At 41.1% G+C, this 26013-nt stretch overlaps 1 protein-coding gene and 1 long non-coding RNA gene across 5 annotated transcripts in view; one reads left to right on the top strand and one right to left on the bottom strand.

The window, feature by feature from the left end:
* PTPRJ (protein tyrosine phosphatase receptor type J) overlaps nt 1-13633 on the top strand; it is a 73906-nt gene extending 60273 nt beyond the window's left edge. For all 4 annotated transcript variants that reach the window (XM_072038538.1, XM_072038540.1, XM_072038539.1 and 1 more), the window contains 13 exons: nt 71-202; nt 2741-2942; nt 3046-3164; nt 3708-3795; nt 4234-4275; nt 5217-5304; nt 6418-6508; nt 7198-7271; nt 7408-7542; nt 8013-8132; nt 8678-8838; nt 9108-9243; nt 9986-13633. In XM_072038538.1, coding sequence (XP_071894639.1) covers nt 71-202; nt 2741-2942; nt 3046-3164; nt 3708-3795; nt 4234-4275; nt 5217-5304; nt 6418-6508; nt 7198-7271; nt 7408-7542; nt 8013-8132; nt 8678-8838; nt 9108-9243; nt 9986-10150 — 1553 coding nt within the window. In that variant the 3' untranslated portion in view covers nt 10151-13633. The remainder of the gene's footprint in view (nt 1-70; nt 203-2740; nt 2943-3045; nt 3165-3707; nt 3796-4233; nt 4276-5216; nt 5305-6417; nt 6509-7197; nt 7272-7407; nt 7543-8012; nt 8133-8677; nt 8839-9107; nt 9244-9985) is intronic.
* A 3721-nt stretch (nt 13634-17354) lies between these two features.
* On the bottom strand, nt 17355-23558 carry LOC119717115 (uncharacterized). The gene is made up of 3 exons (XR_005266120.2): nt 22608-23558; nt 20868-22403; nt 17355-20735 (listed from the first exon to the last, which is right to left on the bottom strand). It is a non-coding gene; the product is annotated as an uncharacterized lncRNA (long non-coding RNA).
* Between the last annotated feature and the right edge of the window lie 2455 nt (nt 23559-26013).

The following is a 26013-nucleotide window of genomic DNA, read 5'->3' as shown; positions in this document are numbered from 1 at the left end:
ATATATCCTTATTTGAAAAAATTATCTTCACCTGACAGTAAGGTACTAAAAAAAATATTTTTGTTTACAGATCCACCTGCTCCAAAAGAACCTCCTGTAGTCAAGGTGCTTAGTTACAACTCATTTTCTGTTGAATTTTCTGATTTTGAGGCAGTGTATGGACCATTAAAAGCCTATGCAGTAATGATCATAACAGAGGAAGGTAAGATCTTTAAAATGTTGTCTTCTAGCTGTGTGAAAGAGTTTATAAGATAGCATTTTGTTAGGACAAAAAATTTACTGTGATAAATATCAGATGTTTTAAACTCCAAACAGGTGTTAAATGGAGAGAGGAAAAGCTTGCTCTGTTTTCAGTCACCTTTCAAAAATCACGAGGCAAATACTGTGATTGACTGAAGCCAAATCACTTCTTGTTTTCACTCAGCCTTTTTCAGCCTGAGTTATCCTTGTGTATAAGACTGAAGTATTGCTGTTGTGCTGTTGCTAGTGGTTGCCAGTGGTTACTTGATTTGCCAGTGGTTACTGCCACAAGACTGAGTAGTATCCTTCTTCCCAAGAGAATAATTTTCAGAGCTGGAAATATAGAGTTCTGCAATGTGGGATGTTTTTCTCCATCCCTTCTTCCACTGGAAGACTTCTGCAATGAGATGGTGGTTTTGTTGTGGGTGTTGTTTTTTTTTTGTGTGTGTGTGGTTGTTGGAAGGCTTGAATAACATTGTCAGCATTACATGTCACAGGAAGCAGAATACCAGGAAAAGCTAGATGGTATTCTATAAAACTCACCTCTTTAAAGCATCAAGCCTTCTTTAATTCATGAATGTCTAGAGACAAATCATAAAGTAAAGGAACATCTCTTTGCAGTGTAGGTTCTAGTTCACCTTTTAATTTCTGACAGTGCACAGGAGGAATAACACAGCTGATGGAGATAGTTGTTTTTTTTTTCCAAGTGGGATATGACATTCCTGCTTATCCTTTGTCTCAGCAGTGGAAATTTATCATGCAGCAGTCTGTAGATTTTTTTTTCTGTGTTTTTCCATACAATATAAGTCCAAGAAATGCCCAGCTATATATGGTATGTCAGTGCAGAAAATTCCTATTCTTTTCACGTGCAACTCAGCTGCACTGGAATTGCTGATTTGAAAGTCATGTCTTCCACACAGTGACGGCTCTGCTTGTACTTTCAACCAGTCCTGTTTAGTCTTGACAAGCTTCAGTCCATTTTTGTGTGGATTGTAAGGAATTCAAGAAGGTGGTTTCAAGATTTGAGGGAAATAAGGAAGAAAGATCCTATGTATGTATGGAATCAGATCAGTGCTTTGATAGGAGCAGAAAACCATCATTATGGCCAACCATCACTTCAGCTTTGTAGTGTTCAGATAGTATTAATATGTTTGAGTTGGGTTTCTCTGTCTTAAAACAGACATCATTACCTTAAGGAGAGACATTCATTACTTTATGCATTTGTCTATGCAGTTGTGTCTCAGGCTGTGAGGTGCCTTGAGACGATAACCAAGACATTCACAATTTGTTCAGGATGTACATCCTTTTGGAATTGAAATGAGGGACTGGATAAGACATCTCAGGTGGTATTGAACACCCATTTCTAGCCAACTGAGTTAATTCCAGCCTCAGCTGCATTTAATGTAATCACATTAGTGCTTTAGAAGAGCCACATTTCACCCTGTTCCTGCACAGTTACAGCTAACGGGAGCTTTGCTGTTGGTTGCAGTGAATATCAGATCAAACTTTGTCTATGGGACTGTAGAAAACTTGTTAGAGCATTTCCACTTAGTAACCTTTCAGAGAGCCCCTTTGCAGCTTCTCCTTTTTAATGATAAATTCAATACTACATCAGCTTCCTAGAAGAAGCTTTTAGCTTTGTAAAGCAATCAGTAGAAAGCAATATAAGCAAACTTCAGCCAAATGAGGAAGACGTTCTTCTTAGTTTGCTTGTCCTTGAGTTGTCAGACAGCTGGTGGTGTAAGCTGTTTTACCATGTCTAAGGTCATACATGCCTCAGCTGTAAAATCTGCCTCAGATTTCTTGGGTTCGTCTTTTAACAGCAGACACTGCACAAAGCAATGTTGTCTGGCACATGGTGTCCTACTGGTCACTGTTTGCATTACTCTGTTCTGCATCTTTCAGACAAGAAAATGTTTTGGTCACTGATTGTTTTGTCCCACTTGTGTCTATGACAAGAGAAAACAGAAAGTAACTCTTTCATTTCTCGGGGCATAAGTGTGAGACTTTGTCAGACACAGCAGCCAGTATAGGCCAGGATGAATTTAGCATCACCCTGAATGAAGCTTGATGTTGTTTGAATAGCACAGTGTTATCAAACACAAATTGCCCTTATTTTTTACAGTGTGTAGCATTCTCTACATTTGGTAGTTGATGGAGTGGGTTTGGACATGACTGACTTGTGTAGTGAAAGTTGTCCACAAGGACAGCAGAGTCCACCACTCATATGCCTTTATTGAGAAGCTCCACTGTACATGGTAGAAGTAAAACCAAAAGGAGATGAAACCAAGTAACACCAGGGAGTAGAAGGGAAGTTAAGTAAATTGCACTGCAGCAGAGGGAATTTCTGAGATTGTCTGTTGCCCTCAGCCTTTCATTTCAGGCTGTACTTGCAGAGCAATCACAGCTGTGGTTTTTTGTGACACCCTCTCCAACTGCACTGTTGGTTATACAAACAGTGTGTGATGTGTACCACTTATATCCTTGTTTTTTCCTGAAGGTTGTCCACCTTTGAAGTCTAAATTGAACTACACATATGAAGATTTCAAGAAAAAGAAGACAGGCACCTACGTGACTTATGTTATAGAGACAGAGAAGGCAAAGCTACCTTCCTTCCGTTCTGAGCACATCATCAATGTAGGCAAGGGAAACACCATGTATGGCTACAAAAATGGACCATTGACTCCACTTCATTCATACAGGTATTTATCTCACTGCAGTTTAAACCTAAGCGTTCTAATTGAAGAGGTCACAAACCTTGCTGTTAAAATCATGTCGTGTGTGTTGTTTTTTTCCTCTTAACAGGGCAAGTGTTGCAGGCTTCACTAACATAAACTTTACTGCGGAAAACATCATTATGGAAGAATATAGTTATGTATCATTTTCACCCTGTTCTAACAAGGTTTCGTTACCCCAGGATCCAGGTATAGTTAATGCAGGACTGGCAGTTTTGAACATACGTTGTGTGTGGAAATTCCTTAATTAATGGCAAGTTTCATGATAGCAAAACATCCGTTGGTCTGTCTGCAATGGACTGTTCCTTTTTAGCTTTGCAGTGCCACTGCTCCATAAATCCATACCTAGCTAGTTCTGCAGGTGAGCTGCTGGTTCTTCTTTTTTTTTTCCATACATGACTTCCATTTGAGAAGTAACCAAAACCTATGCTACTGATGTTGTGCTGAAAGGGATTGGATGACACAGTGTGACTTTAGTACAGAAACAGCAAAAGCAGTTGTTGTCCTAACAGTTCCTGTAAATTAGAACCAAATGTATTGGAATGCAAATACTGATCCTGCCAAATACTGATTCAATACTGGTCCTGCTAAAGGATACAGTAAAGAAGAGAGGACACTTAGGAGTGTAGTGTGTGTTCTGTCACCTGCAAGGTTCTCTTGTAGTATGTTGATTGATTCAGAGCATTGTCAAATGTAAATCAATGATGAGTAATACTTGTTCTCTTTTATAAGGTGTTATTGCTGGAGCTGTTATTGGATGCCTTTTAGCTATATTGGCTGTAGTCGCTATAGTGGGTTACATATTCTGGACAAGGAGAAGGTAACAACATGTTTGTTATTTAATTTGTTGTGTTGAGGAATATCAATATTTCACTGCTCTACCTTTTTATTAAAAAAAGGTGTCTGTTCTTGTTCACTGTCGCCATGATGCTTTAAAATACATTCTATTCAAAATCTTCGTTATACATCAGAGCTGATACATCAGACTAGCTAAATGATTGTTCAAACCCATTGTTTTGAATAATTTTGCTCTGGTTCCAACAGAAAGAAACAGGCCCACTGCAAAACATCATTGAAAGAATGAAAAAGTTTTTTATTTTCACTGCAGGTGTAAGGTTTGCCTCAGGAATTTTTTTTGCACAGATTGAGATGATTTCAGACAAGAAATTGTTCTGAGCAAGCACTTGTCATCAGAAATCTCATATGTTCCATTAAATTCTACTGTGATCCTATTATGTTGTTTTTTTTCTCCTCATAGGAAAGATAAAAGGAATACTGAAGTGTCCTTTTCTCCAATCAAGTAAGTCAATATCCTTTCAGATGGTGTTTTCTGAGCTCAAGTGATATGTGCAAAACTTACTCTGAACCCTGGTGCTTGTTTTCTGTGCAGTTTTACGTACAATTCTGCATTATTAACTCCTCATGAAACTTAAAGACTCAAGCCTGCAGGCTAGAAATAATTATATTGATCAAGACTTCCACAGCTGCTACAGTGATCTAAGTGCTTGCTTCATGAATCACTATTATAGACAAATGCCCCATGCAGTTTTGAAAAATAGGATGTTTGCACGAAACACAAGCTTCTGTACACATTAAAGAAGCAATCCAAATTGTTGGTGAAGAGCTCATAAGCAAAAATCTGCACTGAATTTTATGGCTACTTTGCACTGAGCTGTTAATTCAGATGATGATGTGATTGTAATAGCCCACCAATAGGTAGCCACAATATCCTGGAAATCACAAGCAATTGAACCAGGTTATTGGCTCATGCACCAATTTTATATATTTTTTTTCTGATGGAAAGGCATGGCCTGAGCATGCTGTGAAGTTCCACCTGTGTAGACTTAATTAATTGATATAAAATGCACGAGGGAATGGGGCCGATCCGATGGAAGGGGAGCACAGAAATTGCTGCCTGACACCTTCTGTCATATCCTTCTCATCAATAGGATGCCCTGTTCTCTTCTTGGCTGGCACAGATCAGTTAAATGCTCTGCCTTGATATTCTGCCCCCTGTAAATGCAGTTTTGTGGGTGCTACTAACAGTCATGCTTTTGTTCTTAGATTCACATAGTGAAAAGTACAACTGCATGTGTCTAATCATCCTTTTTTCTTCCTCCCTTCTCCCGCTCTCCCCTGAAGAGTAAAGAAGTAAGTAAAGTACATTTTGTAACACATTAACTGAATTCATGGTTTATTTACCTAGTATCAGCTACCAATACATGGCTTTTCTCATTTTAGATCAAAAATGATTAAAGTGGAGAACTTTGAGTCCTACTTTAAGAAGCAGCAAGCAGACTCCAACTGTGGTTTTGCTGAAGAGTATGAGGTGTGTGTCCTCAGTCGGGAGAGCTTTGTGACAAATATTTTTGGAAAGCAAATTAGCTTTCCTTTGGAGTGTATGTGAGGTTTACTGAAGGGGAGGAGAATAAGGGACCTTTTACAATAGACATTATTAAGCTGCATGTGAGCTCTAAGTTTAGTTGAAGTGCATGATAAATTCTTCACATCCTGAACCATTAAATCTGCCTGTAAGCTATAGCATGGCCTGCTGCTCAGAGCTCTTGCTGGAAACAAGACCTCCAGAGTCCTTGCCCTCATTGCACTAGTGGTATTTGTACTCTGGGAATGCCATTTACCTTCTCTACACTTTGTTTATTTCATCATTTTTTTCCTAAACAGCAAGACAGGTCATTCACTAATAGCAAGCTTCTTTAATGTATTATGTGTGATTTGCAAACCACACCTGTGAACAAATTGAAGGATATAAGCAGTCAGAGAAAAAACAGAATTTCCTTAGTGACTGTAACTGTTTCTCTGTGAAGTGTGCTAAAGCTTAATTTATATAGGGCACAAAAGACAGGAATCAGCTGTTATCATGGATGGGTTCTGTGTTGTAATGTCTGCTGTTGAAAAAAATCTTACTTTTTTCCACTTCTCAAAGTTACTCACAGGTTTTATTCTTTCCAGAACAAAGTTTGTCCCTTTTACTATACCTGGCAGGCTGGTGCTCCACCCTTGCCCTTCTCTCAGATCTTGCTTCCTTCTTCAGTCCTTCCATGATGTAACTTGCTCCATTTCTCTCTGTAATGCCAGCAAAGCTCATGCTAAATGATCTGCTGCCTTGGAGTTAGAATGGGTGTGCAATCAGTGTCATTGTTAATGTATTTCTACAAAACTATTTCTAGGCTTTTAAAGCCCACTTCTGGGCTTTAAACATGCTATTACTCTTCCATTCTGTATTAATACTTTCTCTATCAGCTTTGTTACTGTTACCCTCCTGCTCTCTTTGTAGAAAGCAGATTTTTGTCATCTATCCCAATTTTACATGTCTACTTTTACAGCAAAGGCCAAGGTTGTTTGGAATATTTGCTTCAGTGATGTGTTTCTATACAATTATTAAACCAGGACCAGGTGCTCATGGATCTTTCTTTCACTGTAGGAACTCAAGTCTACTGGTGTTCATCAGACCAAATCTGCTGCTGAAAACCCAGATAACAGGGGGAAAAATAGATACAATAATGTCTTACCATGTAAGTTACTCTCTCAGATTTTGTTACTTCTATTAATTGAGCTTTTAGGTGAAAAACCTTGGGTTTGGCTAATTTCGTTTTAATAGTACCCGGAGGTTTCAAAGGGGAATTACTGTTGCCAATTTGGAAAAAAAATCAAATTGGGCTGTTGTTTTACTTGTATGAACATACCAGTGTGAAATCACTGTACAAACAAACCTAAAGAGCTTTCCTTGAAAGTTATAAAAATATTTTTCTTAATTAAATTGTTTTCATTTTTCATTTGTGAGAAACTTGCAGTCCAGATCTATCAGAACAATAAAAAAATATATATTAAGACATTGCTGGACAGCTTTGCAAACTAAGAGCCTGAACCCTGCCAAGCTATCTGTGGGCATCCCAGCAAAGTGAAGTGTTAAGGAAGAATTGGATTAAATACAAATCTTTGTGTTTGTGAGAAAACAAATCGTATTTAAAAATATGTTCAGTGTTCTGAATTTATTGTTGCTGGCCAATCCTTTTTCTGAAGACCTTCATGATAAAAGCCTGAACTACTGCTACATCTGATTCCTAAAACTACGTTCTTATTCTTAGAATGCCCATCATTCTAAAACACCTTTTATTTAGAAAATGTGTTAGAACTGCAGTATTTTGCTGAAAATTTCTGAAAGTTCTTAAATTCATAATTTTCTTTTCCTCTCTTTCTGCAGATGATATTTCTCGTGTTAAACTTTCAGATCTAAACTCTGGAAGTGGTGATTACATTAATGCAAACTATATGCCTGTAAGTTGCTTCATTAGTTGAGAAGAAAAATAATGTGTATTTTTGTGATATAGGCTTAACAGATCATGTGATTAATAAAATTGACTTTTTATGGCTCATGGACGAAGGTGTGAATGTGTATATTTTTTCTTCTTAGGGCTATATCTCAAAGAAAGCATTTATTGCTGCACAAGGTCCTTTAGCCAATACTACAGAAGACTTCTGGCGCATGATTTGGGATGAGAGTATCTACTGTATTGTTATGTTGACGAAATGTGTTGAACAAGCCCGGGTATGGTGGTTTTGTTGTTGTTTTGTTTAGCATTAATATTAAAACCGAACCATCTCTTGAAGACAATTATATCTCTTCTAATTTTGTTGTTACCCTAATAAGTTGGAGATTGATCACTCTTAAAACAAGCATCTAATTAATAGAAGATTGTTTTCTGAGTTCAATGAGCACATTTTTTTTTCCCCTTTATATCTCCTGACTACCAGACTCAGGAGGGTTGTGCAATCTCCATTTTTAAGATTGGTTCCTCTCCATAGAGAATGATTTTAATAGATCTGCTCTGTCCTTAGGATAGGACATTGGGAAGGGTGAAATGCTTCCTAGCCTTACTTGAGGGTGGCGCATTATTTAAAACTAACAGACAAGGCCAAGGTGGAGTCACAGGAAACTACCTTGGCATGATCTTCTGTTTTTTTCCCAGTGTTTCATTGCTCTGTGTAATGTGTTGAACCTTTTAATTCTCTTCTTAGACAAAATGTGAGCAATATTGGCCAGACAAACAAAGCAAGACCTATGGTGACATTGCTGTGACAGTGGTCTTGGAGACTGTTCTTCCAGAATGGACAATAAGGGACTTCAATGTAGAAAATGTAAGTGGCTGTCTAGTTGTTAGTTGTGTACAAATATGCGTGGAAGTGGTTTATTGAGTCAGTGACTTCATATGTCAAGCAACACTGGAGTGACAGAATATAGTAACTTCACTAAAATTTAGTCAAATTCAAAGTTATCGGAGTGGAAGGGATAAAAGCAGTGGCAAAATCCAGCCTGCTAATGGGAATTACTGGTTTCCCCATCAGTGACCCTTCAGCATGTGTCTCCCTGAGACTTCCACAAAAACTCATGCTTTATGCAGATATTTGGATTATCAATTATCAATTAGCCCCATCTCTGTCAGCAAATGTAATGCGGCAGAGATGATCTTGGAGTCAAATGAAGAGTGAAAGGAAATTATTTCTAACTATTCTCTACTACAAGGGAAGGAAGAGGGAAATTGGAATATCATTGATCAAAGTCCTGCACAGTTTGTAATGTGCAATTTTATTGAAAAGTCTTGCACAGTATGTATGGCAGGAAGCACTTCTGCTGCTCTTTTGAAGCTCATTTGTTTTCTTTTTTTCAATGTGTATTTCCCTAGGCCAACACAGGGGAGAGCCGCACAGTGCGTCAGTTCCATTTCACCTCCTGGCCTGATCACGGAGTGCCAGAGACAACAGACCTGCTCATCAACTTCAGACACCATGTTCATGAATACAGCAGTCAAAATCCTATTGACTCTCCTGTTCTAGTGCACTGCAGGTATGAAGAACAAATTTGTGTTAGACATGCTTTCATCTTGTGACTTTTTAAGAACAGTTCTTTTTCAGTGTGATTCTGGGAGTCCCAGAAGGGTGTCCTTCCTCCATCTTGGTCATGGTAAAACTCACGTCTCTGGACTGCAGAGGCTTTGATACCTGTGCCACTGAAATAATAGAAAGCATATTGCTAACTTCACTGGCTTTTTATTAGGCTACAGGTGAGCAGGTGGTTGAGAGAAAGCAGTAAATGTCTTCCCTGTGTCATTGCAGTGCTGGTGTCGGGAGGACAGGGACATTCATTGCCATTGACCGCCTGATTCAGCAGATTGAAATGGAGAATACGGTGGATGTGTATGGAGTGGTGTATGATCTTCGAATGCATCGACCGTTAATGGTGCAAACTGAGGTAAGATTTAGATTTTCATTCAGCAGCATGTTTCTCAAACATGCACAATAATCCAGGAAAGGTAGACTATAGACTGTAGCTCAGAATTACAGGAAGATAAGACTTTACAGAGGAATCTAAAAATCGCCCTCATTTAAACTTCCCTGCTTCCTGCCCTATTTCTTACTATAAAAGTATTTGCAGCTAAGGTTTATTTAGTATATCCAAGCAATCTCTTTTTGAGGGTAATTTGTTGGACTAGCGTTTGCAGGTAGAAAGAATTAAATCCTGAAAATTTACTTTTAAGCTTGTTCAACCCATGTGAGTTTTATCTTTATAGCCACAAGTCAGAATTACCTCCAGTCAAGAGGTCTCTGCGTGCATCTTTTGTATTCTGCAGGAACACAGGCGTTCCTGCAGGAAGTACTGCTTTCACCTGAAAAAGCATGTGGATTAACTCAAGCTGATCTGGAAAAGGCTGTAAAATCTCCATCATGAAAGTCTTTTAAGAGGATGTTAGGCAACATAGTAAATTAGATCCTTTTTTTTTTTTTTGCTGAGGGTTCACAAGACATCATGAAGTCTGTTCTAGTCCAACTTCCTATATACATACAATTTCTAAAATGCATAAATAGACTGTGTGTGAAAACATGCAGTGCAGTACCTCCAAAAACTGAAACTTATATTCAGGAGCAGAACTACTTCCAAAATCAGGTATTTGCTAGAACTCTCTTAATATCCTTTCTTCTTTTTCTCCCATCAGGACCAGTACGTCTTCCTAAACCAGTGTGTCATGGATATTATTAGATCCCAGAAAGACAAGAAAACAGATCTTATTTACCAAAACACAACAGCAATGGCAATCTATGAAAATTTCACACCAGAGCCAGCCCCAGTCTTTGGGAAGGCTAACGGCTACCATGCATAGCCTGGAAGGAACGCAGTGTCTCTAAGAGGTGTTGCCTGCGCATAAGAAAGGGAGACGTTCTACGTATGTTTTCCAGGATTGTGTGCAGTGTCTTACATTTGGTTTCTCCAGTTTTGGCCTTATATGAAGATGTGATCTACAGGAGGACAAAAACAGTGCTGGCAGGAGCCAAGGATTGTTATAAAAAGAAAATAGTTAAAGTTAACAGAGGAATTTTTGCTTTTTCTTGGGAATTTAACAGTACTGATAGGTGAAATAGCATTTACAGTACGAACAATGAACTAGAATTTCAATATTAAAATAATAACACAAGCTTTTTATTACAATTTTATATGATTTCATTTACAGACACCAGGCTTGTGGGCTGTTTTAATATATTTAATTATAAGTTTCAGGAACATATTTTATCTACTGTATCTGGTTACTTAGCTAATAGATATGTGCCTCTGTGATCTTTTTTTTTTTTTTTTTTCTGAGTGTTCCTTTTTATTTAAAAAAGGACTACAAACACCTCCTCCAAATGGACATTTGTACTTGGAAATTGTGCCTTTTCTAGTTGCTACTCTAGAAAAAAAAACAGCAGAGATTCTATTTTTGTACTGAAACTCTTAATGAGAACACAGATTTTTAAATAAGGCTTATGTCAAACCTAACTGTAGTTGCACTGTTGGCAGGACTCTCCAGAAGTTTGGAGGTGAGCTTTGTTTTTGCATTTCACCATGAATATCCCCTGCCTTAATGTTTCAGTGCCTCTGCTAGAGGAAAAGGAGTGTGGTGTGTCACTCCGAGCTTTAACTATAGTGAAAAACTGAGCAAGTGAGTATGTGAATGTGTGCGCGGGGTTGTGTGTGGGTGTGTATGAAGGATGGAATAGCCCCTCCCTGTTCCTGGCTGATATTCCTGTTTTTATACAATTTATAATGATTTATTTAAAGGTGCAATATATGATTTACTGAATAATGATCACTCTATTCTAATAGAGTTTTACTCAGGTCGGTGTCTTTTTATTGTTGTTGTTTTTCCTCAAATGTATAAATCTGTGAAAATGTTGAACTAAGGTTCCAGGTGTCCAAGCACTCCCAAACAGATTGACTGGCTTTACTGTTTCTACCAAAACAAATTGCACAAAGTTCTGCTGTAAAGACCAACTTCTCGGTTGATTTAGCCGTTTAAAACTGAGATATATGTTACCTGCCTGCATCTCATTGATCTAATGTAATTGTTTTGTAATTGTTTGCAATGTACTGCTGCTGTTATTTTAACTGGTCCTTTTAAAAATAGAACAAACAAGCAGAAAACCCCTAGTTTGCTGGTTTTGCATGGCAAGGATTTGATTGGATTTTGCTGGTACATAACTGCTAGACTTATGAAGGCATTACCGATGAAGGACTTCTTAAATAGTTTGGGGGTGTGTTGTTTTTTGGTCTTTGGATCATTGCACTGGTTGCATTGCAAAGGAATATGAAGTTTATGAATAATGCTATAGAATAGCTCTAAAGAAGTGAAAATCTTGTGAAGGTTTAATAACCAGAGTCCCTGAAGTTCTGCTGCTTTTTGTTTGTTTGTTTGTTTTTTTTAGCAGAGTTGTCAAAAATAGCTACATATATTAGGTGTATATGTGGTATTACAGTGGAACCTGTCAACCTCACAGAATCCACTGTTAGCAGAAGAAAATGTAGGAATTCCTGGTGTACAACTGTAAATTTACAGATAACCAGAGGAATTTTTCACACCCAGTGTGAAATTGTGGTGTGCTAGGTGAGCAAAACTGGAGGACAAACCACGAAATGCTTCAGTTCTTTTTTTTTTTTGTAGCAGCCACTTGTGCGTTCTTGAATATTTTTTCTTTCTCTGATTTTTTTTTTTAATCAGTACACATACACACAAAAACAAAACAAAAACCTCCAAACCTAATTCATGAGGTTAGCAATCCTGCCTGACTCCATCCAAAATGGCAGTCCACATAGTTGATCTCACCCAGCATTCTTCCTAAGCTGCTGTCAGATGACAAACAGAAGTAAACCACTGGGACCAAACTGAACCATTCCAAAGGAACTGGGAGGAAGAAAGGCCTGCCCCTTACAGTCATGTTATTTTTTTCTTCCTTTCAGTCTTCTAAGTGCAGAGCACAGAACCAGTTATTCCTTATTCCAGGTCCTGCGGAAACTTGCTGCCTTAGGGTGGTGAATGAATGCTCTGTTGCTTCAGAAGTCCTTGTTTTATACAGCACGGAGGAGAGGGAGATGAATCTTCTACTTTAGATTGTGTTTGCTTTATATTGCAGTTGAACATCAGAACCAGATAGCATTGTGTTTCTGTCCAACCACCTTTTCTTGCAGAAAACAAAAGTATCTGTCCCATTCTTTTGATGTTGGAAGTCTCAGTGTCACAAAGTCTCCATTGTGTCAGCATCTAATGAATATCCATTTTTAATACCATTGTATCTACTTCAACACTTCTGTGATTTCCCAACACTTAATCATTGTGAGAAGAGGCAGAAGTTTGAACTAAATGACCTGTTGATCCCAGGGATAGGTGAAGGGCCTAGAGAGGAAGATGTATGAGGAGCGGCTGAGGGCACTGGGCCTGTTCAGCCTGGAGAAGAGGAGGCTGAGGGGGGACGTCATCAATGTCTACACTTCATTGCAAGGGGGAGTGGAGAGGCAGGTGACCTATTCTCTTTAAACACCAGTGACAGGACCACAGGAGTGGTGTTAAACTGAGGCAGGGGAAGTTTAGGCTGGACATCAGGAAGAGGTTCTTCACCGAGAGGGTGGTTGCACACTGGAACAGGCTCCCCACGGACGTAGTCACTGCACCAAGTCTGTCTGAATTTAAAAAACAATTGGACTGTGCACTGAGTCACGTGGTGTAAACTTTTGGGCAGACCCGTGCAGTGCCAGGACTTATGGGTCCCTTCCAACTTGGGATATTCTATGATTCTATGAAAAGGTTGGTAAGGCTTAAAATGTTTTAAATGAAGTTGGCTCTATTGTCTCTGTGAGTAAGTAGGCCATGCTTCATAGGATATCTATGCAGGAAGAACAGGATTACAGGTAACCTTTCTACCAGGGGTCTCTTGTGGATCCTTTTTGGCCAATGTGACTTGAATCCTGGCAAATATTTTTTTCCCTGCATTCTGATGTTCACCGTGTTATAGTTGCTGAGATCTCTCTCCTCATTCAGTGTTTTCTCTTGCTGTTGCTCATCTAAACTGATTTACTTTCCAGGCTCAAAGCTCTACTGTGTGGCAATGACATCTCCTGCATTTCTGTTGTATACTTCTTCCCATTTGGGGCCTGCTTAAGAAGGGAAAAGTTGATGCGTTTCAAATAAGTGACTGTTAGTTAAATATCTTGATATGATGTACAAATTTTATTGTTTTCTTATTTGTTGTACAGGAAATTTCAGCACGTCTATAATGTTTTTAATTGATTTGTTTTTAAAAATATAAAAGTAACAATTAAAAAGCATCATCCTAGAGCACTTTGTCGTTTCCTTTCTTAGAGTTTTGTTTTCAGTTTCTTTTTAATTAAAATTAATTTGCCAAAACACCTGTTTCATTTAGAAAGGCTTTAAAATGTGCAAGAAAAGTGGGTTCCAACCCTTTCAGGTGGATTATGAGATGATTTGTGTTACAGTCACGGCTCCCTAAAGGTTGTTATTCTGACATTGAGACTTGCATAGCAGGACCAGGACGTGACATTTCTCTAAACAAAGAGCTTGCACCAGTTGAAGGAATAATACCTTAATCCAAGCTCAGTCAGAAGTTTTCTGCTCACTGAAATAGCCATGGCTGAGGATCGGTGTTTGTAGGACTTGAATACTTCTAGAAAAACAAGAGTGAGTATTTTTTCATCCCTTGAATGGGATGTTCTGTTGTCACAAGAGAAAGCATAAAAAAGGATACTTAAAAAGAAAATATCTTTGTGATAACAGATTTCTTGATTACAGATTATCTGGCTGTAGATGCATACAAAATACCTCAATTCAGTCAATTTATATTAAAATTCTCAGTCTCCATACCTGGTGAACATTATCCAAATCACTCCCCAGGAAAATCACATGCCCAGAGAATGATTCTGGCACTCAGCAACTCTCCAGTTCATCTCAGGGTGCTGACATTTACTGCAAAATCTTGTGATCCTCCACGGTAACCCTACTGCAATTTCTGAAATGACTGAGTGGTGAGATAAGAGCGAAGTGATTGTCTTGTATTCTTCCACTGCAGCTGATTACCATTGCCATGTGCAGTAAGTTTCAGGGAGGCTTTTAGGGAGCAAGATCCTCACTTTTTACCATATATCACATAGGCTTGTTGTTTGATTTACTGAAATTCAAATACTTCAAACTGTTCTGGCTGCCCTTAGAGACCATGGGGCATGTGAAAAGCTGCCTAGAGTTACACATTCTCACGGCTTCCAAAATACCACTGTTATTGTTTCAGCCATGTACAGGTTTTAAAAGGTGGTGAATTACCATAGAAGCTCCTGTCACTTGATAAATATTTCTGGTAGATGACTGTATAATAGTATGATGCATCTGTTTTAACAAACTGTTCACATTTATTACATAGCTATGCCTGACTGGATGACAGAAGTTTCACCTGGCAGAAAATGTCTCTTGCATGCTAACCCAAGGCAGGATAGCATAAGTGCATCCTCACTGTACAACTGCAGCTTGAAGTAACTAAGCAATATACCTCTAACATATAATGTTTGCTGCTACAGTTCTTGAAATCACTTCTGTGTCTGCTGACTACAATGAAAACCCATCTTTTTTCAGCTTGATTTTACAGACATTTCTTGCAGGCAGGGGTTTATTCAGTCTTACCAGCTTGTTAGTAGCCTGTTCAGGTGGGTAGAGTTGAGCCAGTGTATCTGGAAATCAAATTTTGTACCTGGTCTTGTCATTTATTGTCATTTATTAGATTTACTGCCTTTGAGACTAAAGAACTGGAGGTCAGAGAGAAGAATGTAATGTTTTTGTCCTGTTCTTTATTTGATAAATGGGATGCAGTCAGAAATGCTGCTGCTCTTTCATGCCCTTCCTGGCTGGGTGTTACCAGGCAGCAAATGGAGTTTGGAGATGAACAGATGTGAATGTTCTTGCAGAATGAGAGTAAAAAATGGAGTCTTGGAAGGGAAAAAAACACTGGAGAATTTTGCACACTGTGCTTTTCTCAAGCAAAAAGAAAAATCTTCTTAGTGTTGGGAAAGCTACTAGGCCTTAAAAGCTTCTGGGTGATCTGGGGGAGAGGAAAAAAAAATAAATACAGTTGTTTTTGTTCAGGGGCAAAATGAGGAGCAAAGAAAGAGCAACAGTTTACTCACTTCTGAGGTAGGTACAGCATTGTCCCACTTCTCATACCCACCAGAGAAGTTAGTTTTTTTCTTTTTCAATTACTGTGGCACTGCTTAGGGAGTCCTTTTCAGTCCTCACACAACCAAAGAAACCTCCTGTTGTTGAAACCTCTGACTTTGAATGGTTTTGTTTTCAGCAATTTGCAGAACTGTTTGTGGAGTTGGTTCCAAACGTTGTCACCTCAGTATTGTGCTTTGTTCCGTTCTCCCTCCTTTCATCTTGGGGAAAAAAACTGCCGCGCCAGCCTCCTGCCTGTGCAGGCGGAGGTAAATGAAGTGCAAAACCTGCCTGGAAGGCACCAGGAGGAGCTGCTTCCTGCCTGCTTTGCTGGCAGAAGCGAAGGGGCTGTTTGTACATCTCACAAGTGGAAGAAGCTGGGAGCCCCTGTCAGCCTGCCTGTTTTTTTTTTTTGTTTTTTTTGTTTTTTGTTTTGTTTTGGTTTGGTTTGGTTTGGTTTTGGTTTTGGTTTTTTTTTGTGTCCCTGTTGCTTACTTCACTGCATTTATTCATCCAAATACCTTTTCCCAGTTTTCTTTCTTTTTAAGCTAGTAGATAACATCCCCCAACAGCCAGAAGCAAAGCTAACAACTGAGTCTCCCTCATGAAGAAATGGTAGTCTAATTTGATCAAAGTGAGTTCCTTTAACTCGCATCCTACCTTCAGCTTTCCAAGTGACGGGGGAAGAGCCAGATTCTCTGGAGTGATGTTCTGGACATAATTCTAGTGTTTTGTGGACACCCCTAATGTTTTAGTAGTGCTTGCAAGAAGACTGCAAGCATGTTGCCATGTGCTAGAGAGGCAGTGCTCTCACACACTGCTATGCTTCTGTCCCTGTTTTGATGTAGAGCAGGATGGGCAAGAAGATGTGTGCTGAAATTTTAAGAAAAGGTATGAAAGATTTCTGGACTTGTTTTTCATTGACAGTTGTTTCATGTGGTATGTCCAATGCTGGGAATGCATTACAGAAGGAAAACAGGCTCTGTGGTAAAGGCTGATCTAACATCTGCTCTGATTAAGGCATGTGTCCACCTAAAAAGCGATGGTTGGAACTGCACAAATGTATCCTGTTCATTTCTGTTTTCAGCCTGCAGGTGGCACATGATACCATCGTTCTTCCCAGGGAAAGCTGCTCCTGCCAAGCCGCTCACTTTCCCTCTCGCTTCCCAGAAGCCGATAACCTCCCTCCACCTCATGGGCTGTTTCCCTTTCCTTCTCCCTGTGCTGTAGGTGCAAAGCCCGTCCCCACCAGCCCTGGCTCACGTTCAGCCAGATGCAGCATGCATGTCTATAGATGTACACCTGGTTAGATGACGTGTTTCAGAAACTGTAAGTTCAGCACTAGCCTGACAATGCAAAGTAGCTGATGACTATGTCAAACAAGCCTTTGCTTCCTTGAGAAGTCACTTTTACACTCTTGGCAATGCCTAGACATTTTCTGATCGTGTACCTAGTCCAAGGTGTAATGGCTCTGGTGGGACCAGTCTGGAGCTGGTTTATCAGCTGTGCTCATTTCCCTTCCTTATGAGTCTGCTCTGCAGCTGTTCCCAGCAATAATGGATTTATAAGATAGCTGAACACAGTGCAGATACATCAATAAAAACAGGAAACAATGATGCGCTTGCTTGTACTGCTCAATAAGTGTAACAGTTAAAAGGCTATTTCAGTTAATGGATCTGTTTAGGTGCACGTGTGTAACACTAACCATGATTCTCCCATGCCTTTTACATAGCTCCTTGGGGAGGCTTTAAATGCACCTTTTAAAGCATCTGGCAACATCTGCTGGGTTACTTTGGCTTCTTCTGTCTCCAACCTGAAACACAATGAGATGTCAAGGCAAAGCTCTAGTGGCAGATTCTTTTTATTATTTTTTTACAAGCACAGCTATAATGGAGATAGACATATAAGGGAACTTCAGCAAATGTGCTAAATCTACTGAAATACACATCTAAATCTACCCAGCTGCTTACAAACCCGTACACCTTTCAGTGAGGAATAAATCAGAACAACAAATAACATTTCACATCCCAACGTCCTGTGCTCGTAATTCAGCATCAGGCCCAGGGAATTTCTGCTCTGGGCAGGGTCTACTACGGCCAAACAGTTCTCGGGTGCTAGTCCTGGCCCAAGTGATGCTCCTAGCATGGATGGTGACAGCCCAGCTAGGCATGTGCAGGAGAAAAGCTGAGAGCTGGAGGTCACTCGTAGGCCACTTACCAAAATACCGAGAAAAATTTCTGAACAATAAGGATTAGTGAAGCCTTTAAAATCATCGTAATTTAATAATAAGCCAAGCCTAAAGCTATTGAATTGTTCTTCTTCTACATTCTGATCTCCTAAAACATGACTGGGATGCAAAATAGGTTTCACAGTGTTAGTTGTAGTGAATATTTTCATTTGTCAAGCTCAGTGCCAGCATTGCCACTGATGCTGCAGCTTGGTATTTTGAAAATGAGCTTTTTAGATTTTTAGAAAGTATTGCCTTTAAAAAAAAAAAAGCCATCAAACAAAGCTTTGAACAGTTCCACAGTGCCTGTAAAAAAGCTTTCTTGGGAATTTCTTTCCATTTTATTTTTTCACCATTTGGATGTTTTTAAAACAATTTCAAGTAAAGATTAATGTTGATTGTTTCAAGTAGGATTTAAGATTATATGCCATTTTAGTTTCTTTAAAACATTTTGTAGCCAAGGGACTGAAATCCTCAAAAATCCAAAGAAAGCACCGATTCCAGTCACATGTGGAACGTGATGTTAGCCCCGCTCCCCTCCTCTTGCAAGTCACACAGAGAAGGAAGAGGCACGCCCAGAGCAAACAGTTTGAACGTGGCCTGGACAAAATGGGCAAGCTTTTTTTTTTTTTTTTTAATAAACAAAATTAAATGTGAAGCTAGAACATGCTGGGTCATAGACCAGAGAAGCTAAAAATACACAGATGTCAGTCAGTAGCATGCATTTAAGCTTTCTGCAGATGGTGACCCGAGTTGCTATCTAGAACTGGACACAAATTGTAGTAATGCCGGTAGCTCCCCTTTATGCAGATTTTGGTATTGAAATAGGTCAGCACATTATAAGACAGCTTTCTCTTATGTAGATTTATATTGGAATGTTATTCTACGCAGCTGTAGAAAATATATGCTTTTTCCTGAAGAGCACAGCACTGAGCTATCTCTCACATGTATTTAGGTCCTCAACCTTCTATTTCGGAGAGAGAAATCAGACGGTTGGGTTTTTTGGTGTTGTGGTGTTTTCTTTTTTTGTTCCCCCCCCCTCCCCCCCTCCCATCTAGCCAAGTTATTCTACTGTGTTGTAGGAGTGCATAGCTGTACAGGATGAAATTTTACAAGTTAGTTTGAGGAAGACATAGTGTTTTTTCTAAACCAAAGCCTTAAGGCTCTTTGAAAGTTGCTGGCTTTAACTGATGTTAGGAGAGGTATGATGTAGAGAGGTATTATTCTGTACAATACAGGCAATTCATTACAGATAAAACATGACTACGGTCACAATGTATTGCACAAAGTTGTAAGTGTTTTTACTAGGTAGAGCCAGAATCTATGTGAAGACACAACGAGCACCCTGGTCTGCAAAGGCTGCTCTCCCAGCACTCAGAGAAAACACGCTATTGCAATTTTTTATTGAACTGTTCTTTCACTTAGCAGACACTTAAATTTCCAAGGTCTTGGCTATTCAGTTTATTTCAGAAAATGCAGAGTGCCTATTTGGGAGTTGAGCTGGCTGCTTTCTGGGCGGGGGAACACAGCCACTGAGGAAGGAAGGACCCATCCTGGTGAGACCTCACATTCCACAGCGTGATTGGATGAATCAAACTACTAGCTGAGTGCATCATGAGATAGCAAACAGAATTTGCAATTGTCTACCATTTTCTGGACTTCTTTTAGATTTTTTTATTATTTTTTTTTAGAATAGAGTTAATTTTTTTTTTTAATTTAAAAATATTCACAAGTAGTTTCTTTCAGCAAAACAGGTAGAAAGAAAATAAAATCGGATAGGTTTGTAGGTGATTCAAAGTCTGAGCAATGAATTTCTGCATTGTGGACAAAAAAAAGTCAAAAAAAACACCACCACAAACAATCACCATTAAAATACTACGAAGAAGACTAGCGAAATGAACTGATACCTTTGCCAGCAGCCACATTGCAGTGCTGAATCACTTCCCAATGGGCTGGGGGAAGCAAAGTCTGCTTCTGCTGTGCTGGTGCTGAGGGACTGTAGTGGAAAAAACCTGCATGTTTTACTGCAGGTGTGCAGTGCAAATGTTTGCAGAAGGGAGGCTGTAGTGCCTCCTGTTCTTGCATCACACCACAGAAAATGGAAATTAAAAAACTATTTAACACAGTTAAATAATTCTACTGCAACTAGTATATCATCTTAATAATTTGGGATTGTACCAAAAATGAGCAGGTAAACAGGAAGGTGAGATGAGTACGAGTCTCTCATCAACCTCCACAGGGAAGGCATCATACTCAAAGCTGACTGTAGCCTTTTAACTTTGCTGGCGTGCAAGGAAAACTCTTCCACACTAATAGTCAAATGATAATTTCCCATGATTGAAAGGCAGGAGCTGCTAAGAATAACAAAGTGAGCTTCCTTTGCTCTCTAAGACATCTGCCAGCACTGTGATCAAATCATGCCTTTCCTTGGCCCCCAGTCAGGAGGAAACTGCATATTCTTGATCAAAAGCACAGTCTGCTTGGGTGGAGACAATTTAATTATTGGTGACAAATCTGACAAAAGTTCTTTGAAGTAATAGTCTTCAGGATGGCTCAGTATTCACATATGGGGGAAATCAATCAACTAATTACAGTTGTACTAATTACAGTACATCAAACAACTAATTTCAACCTCAATGATGAGGCTGAAAAATGGGGTGAAAAGTGGGGGTGAGAGCTGTGTGAGGTCACGGGCAGCAGGCGTGAGGGTGGCCAGGCTGGGAGGACCTGTGCTAAAATCTGCCAGTGGGAGGAAGAGATTTGGGGTAAATCAGTCATCCGTGTCTTGCCTGGCTTTTTGATCTGGTTCTTGTTATATAAATGTGACTGAGGGGCCTGGTCAAGAAGTCAAAGTTGGTAGAGCTGGATCTCACTGTGATGCCTGCTAGCCTTCCCAAGGAGCTGGCAGGGCTCTGCCTCCCTGGCAAAGGCTGGTCCCCAGAAGCAGCCCAGGACCTCCCACAGCCACAGCAGAAGAAATCAGGAGATACAACAGGGCTGTAACAGACAGGAAAACCGAAAGGAATTTATATAGTTAACTGAAATACCACCTTCTCCTAGGGTACTCCACAGCAAAGGCAGGAAGCAAACACAGAAAACTCTGATTAAGTGATTAAAGTCTTACTATACCTGTGCAAATCCCTCTTCTGTAAGCTGACTTGTAATCAAAAGGAGGTTCTGTGAGTATCCGGGGCTTGTCTGCTTCTCTGGTGAGGCAAGCAGCAGATGCAGGGTGGTATTCCATCGCCCAAGCAGTGCCAAGCACCACCTTGAACGTGCAACAGAGGCCGTGTATGGCAGGCATGTACAATACACAGGAGGTCTATGCCTTTCTGCAGCAGCCGGGTGCTTAAAATGGGCTAAGCCCTGCAAAGAGGCACCTGCCCTTCTGTCAGGAACGGCCCTTGTACCTGCCAGCCTCACTCCAGGGATGAAAAACTGGCCCCGGCCTCTATGCCTTCCATCTCCAATCCTCCCTGCTCTGCCAGTAAAGCAAAAGCAGGCACAGCCCCTGAATGCGGCTGTGGGACTGCTGCCTGCTAGCGGGCACAGGGAGGGCTCGTTTCAAAGGAAGGAAGTCATGGCACCCAGATGGATCCCCCCTCTGGCAGCAGATGAAAACTCTGTGGCTTCAGAACAAACAGATCGATTTTTGCATGTAGGAATTCGAGAAATCAGCTGCATGATGTTATTTGAGCTGGAGGGGAAGCCTTAGAAGTAAAAAAAGCACATCATACATGATGCATTTGCTGGTGATGCTGACTGAGGCATTCTGTGCTGAGTGAAATTGCCATACAGCAGAGGTGAGGAAACAGCCAGCAGATTTATACCTCTTGTATGCAACAGTACGTCAGTGTTACTAAAAGAAGGAGAATGCTCTTAAAAAGAACCACCACCACCACAGCCTGTTTTGGCTGTTCAGAAATGGGAGCTGGAATGAAACGCACGCAGTGGTACCTCATGCTTCAACCACAGAAGCCAGTAATAATCTTACTGTTCTTGGGTTCATTTGTGTCTATGGTCTTGAAATCTGGGAAACTGACTCGGGAGCAGACTAATATCAAAGGTTTTCTTCTAAGGAAAGCTTCGTGGTCCTTACACACAATACTGTTAAGCACAAAGGTGAATTAAAGCATGTGTGAATAACCTTTCTGAAGGCAGAAGGCCATTTAGTATTTAAGCATACATGCTTGAGGACTTTGCTGAATACAGCCCTGTACCCAGGGAGGAGATACAGAAAGACCCCTACTCTGGCACTGAGCCCCCTCTTATCAGCCTGCAATAACATAGGGGCTAGTGCTTTTTTAAAGCTTTCTCCTGAGTGCATACACAAGGGCAAAAAGCCTCTAGTTTTCATCTTAGTGGCAGTTGCACCAAAACAAGACCCCTGTGGCACTAGCAGATGAGAATGGCTCTTAAAATACTGTCTCACAACAGCACTGTACACGATTATACCCAGGAGTACCCTGAAACAGTGGATTAAACAAAGCAGAGGTGCTACTGGGGCAAATGTAGGTGTATTTGCTGCCCTGAGGGTGCTCACCTTGAGGTACAGGGATGTGGAGCAATTTGAGAGCACGTGCTGGAGGGAGTAACACACACAGATCTTCCCCACATAAAACAGATTAAAAGATGACAAATAAACAACGGAGAAACACCATAAACCTAAGGAAAGATAAAAGGACAAGCGCCTGTAGAGCCGTTTCTCGCACTTTTCTCGATTTTTTTCCTCACTTTCCTTCACTTTCCTCAGCCTGTACCCCATACCCCTCCCCTTCGCCCCCCGCCACCCCCCCCCTCCCCGTCAGCCTCGGCCGCCCCCTGAGGCGGGACCGCTGAGGTACTTCCCGCGCTTCGCGCGCGCCTCACCTCGCCTCAGGGCTGCAGTCCGCCGTCATGGCCTCGCACCTCGCTTGCAGGCGCCCATCGCTGCGATCCGCCCCGCATTCTCCACCGCTGGGCGCTATCCTGCAGCCATCGACCGGTCCCGAGGGGACAGTGTTACTAAAAGGAGGAGAATGCTGCAGCTTTTAACGAAAAACACAAGGGGACAGCTGGCCCTCATGGCGCCCAGCGGCCATTTTATGTTGCGCGTCCCTTCAGTGGGCATGAGGTGGCGAGGGGCAGGGCAGGGGACGCTGAGATGGCTCCCGAGTCCCTTCAGGGCGCCCCGAGGTGTGAACCCAGCCGGTCCGTGAGTGAGATACGGGGTTTGGGGTTTTTTGGTTGAAGTTTATCGTGCCCAGCCTCGCCTTTGTTGGTGCGAGGGTTTTTGCTGGTGAATGGCGCCGGCTGATCCTCACGCATGTGAAGGGAGAAAGGGGGTGAGGGTAGAGGGAGTTGTGAATAATTAAATGCCAATACAGAGTAGCATGAATAATGCATGATGAATTAGCCCAAGTGCAGCAGAGGAAGCATGGGTGAAGTTTGTTTCTACAAGCAGAAAATGGGATGTGACAGGGTATTTATGCTGGAACAGCTGTTTATTAAAATTGTTAATTTATTTATACAGATTTCCTCCCTGGTGCAGTTAGGAGTTTTGCCAAGGGTGGGGCAAAAATCTGGAACTGATCTGGAAAATAAATTTGTAGGGCCCCAGAGCAGCACTCTCTACCTTGGAGACCTCCCTTCTTGCTCAGTACTGGGCTTCCCCATGGTCCTCCTGCCTCATGAGGTGCGCTCTGGTGGCAGGTGAGGCAGACAGGGTAATTAATGCTCATAATTCCATGAAAGCCCATGTTGGAGAGGCCCATGTTGATTTTAGCTTTTCTGATCTCACTTTCCACAATTACCTTCTTCCTTTCAGACTGTATTTGCTGTTCCAACATAAATTGTTTACATTTTAAGATGTTACTTTCGTTACAGATGGTAACGGGACTGCCGACCAGAGGGCACCGACTCTATGCTGCAGGGTCAAACTGATTTAAGGGTGTTTGTGTGTAGAAATAAAAACTCAGGCAGTTCTGTTTGAATTTAGTTTTCCTGTCAATAATACTCAAGGCCAAAAGCTGCAGTATTAGACTTGCAAAGTTGCTTCATTTGGATCAAAGTGAGTTCTGAGTAACATGATTTTTTTTTTTTAATGCGTGTATCGCTTAGTCTTGTTTGCTGTATTAATGGGTAATCTGGGTGTTTGTCATGATATATCGCAGGACAGCACGCACAGAAGGTGTTAATTACAGATAGCTGTGCAGCTACTCCGTGGCACAAAAAGTCCAGCTTTGACACAGCTGGCACCATCCTTGCTCATCATGGCCTGCACCTGGAGCAGGATTGTGTGAAGGCACCAGGAGCTGAGCACTGAGCCTTTCCTACCCCTTCTGCATCTTTCACACAAGGGCTTACTGAAACACCATCCATCGATCTTGTCTCTCCTTCATGCTCTGCCCTCTCCCTTCCCCTTTTCAGCAAGGATGTGGTGCCCCCTGACCTGCCTGCTTCAGGAGAGGGCATCTTCTCATGGGTGTGAACAACATGTGGGGAAATAGTTTTCTCTGCAGACTGTATTTTTCAGCTTTAGGACTGATGCATGCTTTCTGGTGCCTGTTGCAGTTCTTTGCTTAGAATTGCCCATGGATTTCTGTGTTTATGGAGGTGACAGAACAGTACCCTCAATCAGGGACTGCTTAGATTGAGGTAGAAAAAAAATAGTCTGAGTTCCTCTGTTTGTTTTGTTGTTGGTTTTTTTTTTTTTTTTTTTTTTTTTTTTCTATACGTGCTTTTTATAATCATGCCGTGCTTGAAAAGTTGAAACTATGGAAGTGACACTGTCGTGCTGCCACTGGTGCTTAAAGTAGGTATGAAGGGTTGCATGTAAAATAGCTGTCCCCCCAAATCAGGAAGTTCTGTTTAAACATTGAGGTCACACACACATTTATATATGTAAAAAACATGGAAATGTTGGGCCCATAAAATATGCATAAACAGGAGACTGCTGCTAAAAGGCTAAGGCTACACAGCCCCCTCTTTGGGGATACACAGATGCAGCTGCACATCCATGTGCTGGAAGGGATGGGGAAGAGAGAGGCAGCTTTTGATCTTGCATTATGAGAAGCACGATGCAGTTTTAATGGTGTTAGCTTTAACTACAAAGATGTGTTTCAGTTCCTTGAGCTGTTACAGGGTTCCTGCATGCTCCTGGGCTTTCCTGATAGTAAGAGTAGCAAGTAAGTAATGTAACTTTCCCAGAAGTAACGCCCTACTTCACAAAGCTGTCCTGAGAATAAATGTGCTAAAGAGAATAAGAATGTGCTGCGGCCAGGCAAAGCACGAGCATGCTGTGGAAACTCCTCAGTGAGCAGATTCAGCGGGTGAACAGAATTCTGCTTTTTGTCTGTGTGTTTGTGTGTGTGAGGTTTTTCCCCTTCAGCTGTTGCAGTGACCGCAGATTTGCATGGCCACTCACGCTATGAATTGCGAAAAGTGTTGAGCACGCGATTGTGATGATGAAATGCTCTGTCAGCGGTCTGTAATTCAGTTAGGTATTTTTCTTTCTTCGTCTCCTAGTACCTTAATTTAGATGGGCCCTACCACTTTAAAAGTAAAGTGGGACACAGGGATGTGAGAGAGGAGAGGAAAATTGCTGAACTCCCTGCCCTGTTCCAAATTAATTAGAGCCAAAACCACCTCAAATATGTGTAGAAAGAGGCTTAGAAAATGCTCTCTCTGTTACAGCATTTAAATACTGAAGCTAAAGTTCGTGATGAGTGATAAAACAAATCCTTTGTTTTAGAAGTCTGACCACACTCCAAATGTACAGGAGGAGAAAATGTAGGTATTTACTCTGTTTCTAGCACAGTGTGCAGGACTTGCAGAATAAGTTGACCTCTGGTGCCTGCACAGCTGTCTGCCCAGCCGATTTTCTTTTTGCCAGCTGTACAGAAGTTCAGCAGCTCTGGAGGCAGGCTGCTGTGTCAATCTGTGTGGGGTCTCCTCTTGTGTACCACCAGTATGGGCCTGCTGCTGCTTTTGTGCTCTCCTATTCCCAAAGGCACGGGGCTCCCTGCTTGCTCGTCATGTTTCCCTTCGTTTCCTTAAGACTTCTGCTTCCAGTAAGTACGTGTGCTGCCTCTATTTGCAGCTAAGACAGTTTTCCTAAGCTGTGCTCAATGAGCCTCTCCTGCAGCACCCAAATCCACTTTGAGGGAACACCCAGCATGTAATTGCCTTTGGGATGAGGTGTGCTCGCTGCCCAGCAGTGCCATGGAGTGGGCAGTGTGCAGTATGGGGGCATAAAGTGAAAGCCCACGCCTTCCAAAGGCAGCAGCCATTCCCA

Source organism: Anas platyrhynchos, chromosome 5 (assembly GCF_047663525.1).
Source record: "Anas platyrhynchos isolate ZD024472 breed Pekin duck chromosome 5, IASCAAS_PekinDuck_T2T, whole genome shotgun sequence".
In the NCBI taxonomy this organism is placed as follows: domain Eukaryota; kingdom Metazoa; phylum Chordata; class Aves; order Anseriformes; family Anatidae; genus Anas; species Anas platyrhynchos.
Note: the sequence above shows the minus strand (reverse complement) of the source record. Positions and strands in the feature narration are given on the sequence as shown.